Source organism: Hyposmocoma kahamanoa, unplaced genomic scaffold, assembly GCF_003589595.1.
Source record: "Hyposmocoma kahamanoa isolate Upper Pololo Valley unplaced genomic scaffold, ASM358959v1 89928, whole genome shotgun sequence".
NCBI classification, from domain to species: Eukaryota; Metazoa; Arthropoda; class Insecta; order Lepidoptera; family Cosmopterigidae; genus Hyposmocoma; species Hyposmocoma kahamanoa.
The window spans coordinates 1-6,010 of record NW_020654562.1 but is presented as its reverse complement, the minus strand read 5'-3'; the positions used below and the strand labels follow the sequence as shown (position 1 = coordinate 6,010).

At 33.2% G+C, this 6,010-nt stretch overlaps 3 protein-coding genes across 3 annotated transcripts; 1 reads left to right on the top strand and 2 right to left on the bottom strand.

Moving 5' to 3' along the window:
• The first annotated feature begins 1,389 nt into the window (after positions 1-1,389).
• LOC113236216 (transport and Golgi organization 2 homolog) lies at positions 1,390-4,053 on the top strand. The gene is made up of 7 exons (XM_026472223.1): positions 1,390-1,519; positions 1,819-1,965; positions 2,188-2,301; positions 2,480-2,600; positions 2,669-2,887; positions 3,435-3,533; positions 3,851-4,053. The coding sequence occupies exons 1-7, from the start codon at positions 1,483-1,485 to the stop codon at positions 3,972-3,974; spliced, it is 861 nt and encodes a 286-aa protein (XP_026328008.1). The 5' UTR covers positions 1,390-1,482; the 3' UTR covers positions 3,975-4,053.
• Positions 3,955-5,508, bottom strand: LOC113236214 (serine--tRNA synthetase-like protein Slimp). The gene has a single exon (XM_026472222.1). The coding sequence runs from the start codon at positions 5,469-5,471 to the stop codon at positions 4,119-4,121; it is 1,353 nt and encodes a 450-aa protein (XP_026328007.1). The 5' UTR covers positions 5,472-5,508; the 3' UTR covers positions 3,955-4,118.
• On the bottom strand, positions 5,423-6,004 carry LOC113236217 (zinc finger protein 593 homolog). The gene is made up of 2 exons (XM_026472224.1): positions 5,880-6,004; positions 5,423-5,798 (listed from the first exon to the last, which is right to left on the bottom strand). The coding sequence occupies exons 1-2, from the start codon at positions 5,989-5,991 to the stop codon at positions 5,440-5,442; spliced, it is 471 nt and encodes a 156-aa protein (XP_026328009.1). The 5' UTR covers positions 5,992-6,004; the 3' UTR covers positions 5,423-5,439.
• Positions 6,005-6,010: the final 6 nt, after the last annotated feature.

Below are 6,010 nucleotides of genomic sequence, written 5' to 3'. Positions count from 1 at the left end.
ACACACACACACACACACACACACACACACACACACACACACACACAGTCTTTCAACTTCAAATTGTTGCCATTTATTAAACAGCGGAAATAGAGTTGCTGCTGATTACTCGTCAGCTCGTTACAGTCTCTATAAGGGCGGCCACATACAGTCAGAATTCCGTTTCGGAATATCGATTCGAGATTCTACATCACTCACATGCATTTATTTCCGTTTGGAATAACAAGACTCAACTGAGACGCGAGATATTGAATTCATGTTCTCGTTGCGAAAATACGTACGGATTTTACGACTGTGTGTTGCGGCCAGGGTTAGAAAAAAAAACATATTTTCCGGATTATTTTCCAATATTTTTCCACATTTCACGTTGACACATATCAAAAGTTGAAGTTACTGAACGAAAACGATGGAACCAAGAAGAGGTGTGGTGGTGGTGTGGTTGTTGGAAGTTTTTTCGCTGTTGTAAAATCATTTTAAGAGTCGTACTCTACTCAATGCTCAAGTCAACTTGAGTATTATTTAAAGCACTAGAAATCATACTCAAGTCCTTGCCATTAGGGTCGTATTTCCAGTGCTTAAAATCACTCTACTCACTCAACTCAGGACTTGAGCATTGAGTAAAGTTCTGGAATATGACCCTAAGCCTCGTTTTTCTACAAATGGCTTTTATCTACACAAAAAAGTTTATTTTATGAGTCACGTTAAATAAAACTTCAAGAGATGTTTCTAAACGTAGAATACAATATAAGCACTCAAAATTATGATTATGTTTTTCCAATTTTTTGGGAATTTTCCGGAAAATGCTTACGGTGGAAAATACTTAAATAAATACGGCTTTTTTTTTTTATTGTGACTCGGCAAAATGACTGCACCGCTACTTCGAGGGGTCGTGCAGCGACTAAAAAAGGATCGGCGACTCGGTGATATTTAGACTATATTTGAAATAGGAAAAGGTGATTTTAGGCTACTTAATAAAATGAACTGGGGAATTACAAACTTGATTGGGGATTGTGTAAAGAATGGAGTTGCAAAACGACTCATTTGGGGGTTTGAGTAGTTCTACGTGTGGGGAATTGGGAAACAAGAAAGTTCATGTTCTCCAATTTCTGGCACCAAGTAGAATTATAGAATTTTTTCCTTGATTTTTAGGGATTTTAAGGCTTAACACATATAAATTGGCGAATTAAATTCGCCAAAGTCTGGCAACACATGCTGGAAGCCACAGAGTACATATTTTCATGAAATATTATTTACTTTAGTCTTTGTATTATGCTCTACTTTCTGTTATGCTGTATGCCTTCAACTTCAAAGATAATATTTTTTATTCAAAAAGTACTCTTTGGATACAAAATTAGAAATACCTACGTAATAGAATTTATCATGTCAAAACAATACCTACAATCTTCTTAATCTGTGATGTCAGTCAATCTCGTGATTAGAAATTTCAAATAATATTATATACAAAAATCGAGTAAATTAATAATGTTAAAAAGTGTCTCGTGGAGGTTGCTCAACAATCGTGAGGCAAATCATATTTTGCGTCTTAAGAAAATAATAAACGAAAAGAAAATAACTTATCAGTTTTACTATTATAGGCTATTTTAACAGAAACTGATAAAATAAGCATTTACAAACTTTGGGCACTATGCGAAAGAAATGTTGAGTGTATGTTTGCTGTAAATTTTGTTGTATATTTCTTGGCTTATTATTTTCTTTTTTATAAAGTAGCTATTGTATTATGCAGTTAGAGTGCATGTGTACTGTTTCTGGACAAAAATGAGTTTGGTATGCTTTAATAAAATTGTATTTCTATTTCAGGCAATATGTGTATCCTGTTCATGCATTTAGGGATCTCGGATCCAGGGAGTGACTATAGTTTAATCCTGGCTGCCAACCGAGATGAGTGGTATGACCGACCTTCAAAGAACTTAGCCCCTTGGGAGGATGACGAGGATATTATTGGAGGTATGTGTAATTATAATCTAAAAGTAACTGGTCTAGCAAAAGTATTCTCAGATTTATTCTCATAGGTACACCAAAACTCAGGGCAAATATTATTTTATGCACCATGTATGCATACTCTGTATCTGTTGAAGTTATCGTTGAATTACCGTTTTACTGTAATATTCATTTTACGTAAGTGTTTATTATTCCTTTAGTAATTACTATATAAATAATTTCTTTCAGGGAGAGACCTTCAGCCTGGCTGTTATGGTGGAACATGGATGGCAATTTGCCCCAAAAGAAAAAGGATAGGAGCTTTGCTCAATCTGCCTACAACTAAGAATCCTATTGCTAAAAGTAAGTTTTCCGAAAGTATATATTTTTTCAATACTTAATCATTGTAAATAATTAATAGATAAGAAAATTTTGTGTACATTTAGGCCAGTCATCATACCACATATAATTAGAGCGGTCCAAAGTTCATAGATTATAAACTCATGTGTATTGTTAATGAAAACTTTTTGTTCTTTTTCAGCTAGAGGCAAAATAGTACAAGATTATGTGAAATCAACCATATCTACAACAGATTACATTAACAGTATGAGAGATTACTTACAAGAATGCAATGATTTTGTTTTTGTTTCGGTTGAATTGGGGTAAGATTTTCTAATTGAATTTTATAAGTTTGAAAATTTTACTTGTTGTTAATCAAAAAAATATTTAGGGAGAACCCTGTAATACAAACATACTGCAATGAAAATGATAAGCTAAGCACGTGGCCTGGCTGCTATTTCGGCTTCAGCAATAGTCTGCCGGAACAGCCTCTAAAGAAAGCCATAGCTGGCAAAGAGCGTATGCAAGATATCTGCTCAGGATCCAAGAAGATTACTGAAAAAGATAAATTAATAGGTGAACTTCTTGCAATGTTAAAATCTGAACAAAGGTATGTTGAATTTGTTTTATTATCATTAAACATACAATAGATAAACACATGTATTCGCTAGATAAGTACAATAATAGACATTTAATTTGCCAAGGAGGCCCCATATTTGTATATCGCAAGAGAGGGACAAATAATCATTATGTGACTGTGTGATTTGCCTTGACAAACAATATTTTACAGTCAATACAGATATTGTCCAAAGTAGGTATTATAATTATCTTACATTTACATAAATAACTATTAATATATTCAATACTAAATGACACGCTTGATGAGATAAACATTTGTATAAAAATTGATAAAAAAGATGTAAAAAAAATAGTACTTTATGGATAGCCAGAAATGTACATACAATCTATAAACTGATGTAATTTTGTATGACTATATACGGAGTGTGTGTAGGCATGGAGCAGTTTGAAAAACATTACATATTCAATGCTGTCAGCCATCTATGACAAGTACATAATAAATTCACCCTCTAATCATATTTTATTTCTCTACAGACATACTTCAAATTGAAAATCTTATGTAAGGGTTTCATTTGCAGGCATTATCCAGATCCAGAATTAGATGCTCGGAGGCCATACCCACTAGAGTCATTGAGTTCCATATTTGTCAGAATTCCAGAAGCAAGATATGGAACAAGGTATGGAATACTCACTGCTGTTCTTATTAGTGGTATTTCTTTCAAAATATTTTAAAGCAGTCTTTAAAAATTCAAAATGGTCATTTTGTGTATGCATATTACCTTGAGGATAAATGGTATAAATGGGTAAAAGATAAACTGGCACTGGATGAGGAGGTTCTGGAATGAATTCCCAATAGCAATATGAAAATTCAACTTTTCTGGTTGTGAATTCTGTTACTCTGGTACTCATAATACAGGAAATTCCTTTTTTGAGATCAGCTAATTGGTGTGTTGTACGGGACACTACTATTAATAATAATATTTTTGTTTACCAGGACCCATACAATAATTCTAGTCACAAAAACCGGTCATGTGGATGTTATAGAACAAACAATGCAGTCACCAATTGATTTGAATAACCCAATTTGGAAGAAAAGTGAATATGAGTTTCAGCTATGATTGTGGAAGTAGAATTTTAGCATTAAATTATTAATAAGGACCTAAAAAAGTGAAACGAATAAAACAACTTTTGATGAAATAACTATTTTCATTTGATAAAACACAAAAAACTGTCTAAATACTTCATACAGCAGTGTTTACAAATTAAACACTCCAATTCTCAACTCTGAACTGTTCAGGCACTGAGAATCCTACATCTTGCTCCAAGACGCACCCAAAAAACTTAGAAACATTCAATATAGTTCCAGAAATAATATGAGGGAACTGGCTTTCCTTATTTTCCATATATGTTAACAATAATCGTTTGCTAATAAAATCGCCACTTACTGATATATTAGCTACTTCCACATAACTATTCAAAGATGTAGAAAACATTTCAACAACTACTCTTAGTGATTCCCACATGTGCAATTTATTTGCTGGCAAAATACTCAGTCTGTAATGATAATTAAGTTCACAATATATTGACTTTAAAATCTCTATGACTTCATGAAGTAATACGTCCAATTCAGAATTTGTTTTCGTGGCACCAAAGAACTGTATCACTGATGATTGACTCACATGTAATAAGGAATCTTCATCAGACGGGGCTGGAATATATTGTCGTCCCATTGTAAAGTATTTTAATGGGAAAACTTTGGATGGTAAAACATTTTTAGCATGGTACGCTAGAAAAGAGCTTAAAGATGCACCTCCAGTTAAATGTAATCTACTATCAACATTGACGTTAGAATCATCAATATGATGTAGAATAAAAGTAACATCAGGGTTTGTATGGTCTTGTCCACAGCCTTCGACAATGACACTTTTTACAAAGTCTGGATTAGAAAATTGTACAAATTTATTTCTTCGTAATATGTTGCTGAAATGAAACTTTGCTCCAAGTTCAAATATTGCAGCATCACCCCGAAGATAATAATGATCATTCCTTTTAAAATTTAACAGGTTTAATTTGTGGCCAATTTTTAAATGATCTTTTTTACTTTGTGGTGGTGTTTGATAAGTGTAAAGAACTTTATTTTCTATATTAGGTGTTAAAGGATGTAAGGTGTTTGGTAGTTTTAAAACTTCAACTATAGCAGCTTCTTCTGCTGACCACAACGGTTCCTTTAATTTACGTATATTGTCTTTGATAAGATTGATTTGCATCTTGTATTTTGTAGCTATATCGCTTTCTGGCTCAGTGTTAATTATCTTTCCTAATTCCTTTCCCAATTCACTTTTCTTTTTGTCATAATTAAATTTACGTTGCTTTAGTTCTTCATAAACACTCCATAAATGTTCTATTTTATTTAAGTCAATATTAGAATTTCTTTTAATTAAATTTTGCTGTATTAAGTCTCTGTCTTTAATCTGTTGAGGGTAATCAATATGTGGTTTAATATAAGTAAAAGTTTCCGTAGCCTTTGCACCATTTATAAACAGAGCGGAATATCTTACATACTGAGTGCAGTCCACAGCACGTTTAATTACTTTCAACGGGCGTTTGCGTAGCATTGTTGTCGAATTTTTGCTTCTTATTTGGACTAGCTTCTTCTATAACAACGTCCCCGTCTTGATCAATATCTGTTTTGCTTCCTTGTGTTACAATTTTACGTTTGCTGGGTAATTTAAAATTCCCATGCCCAGCGGCTCTCTCTGACTCTTCAATAGTATATGGCTCTAATTCTAAAGCCTTTAGTCGTCTCTTGTGTACCTTGGTTTTGAAATGTTCATTCAAAGCTTGCTGGTCGATAAAGTAACGGGCACAATGCAAACAATAGTTTTGTGCTGCACCCGGCACATCTAGGTCTACTTCTTGGTTCAATAATTTATCGGCATTCTCTAAAAACAAATGGTTTAACATATTAATTTCAAAAGATAACCTCCAAACCATGTGTTAAACCTAAAGTTTGAATTTGTTACCTTCTTTTAAATCGACGTCTATCTGATCAAGATCCTTCTTCCGATTTCTCAGTCTCCACCGCTTTTTCAAATGAGTATCACCATGGTGGTATTTTTTTCGCTTGTATGTCATAATAAACTGAAGAAAATTG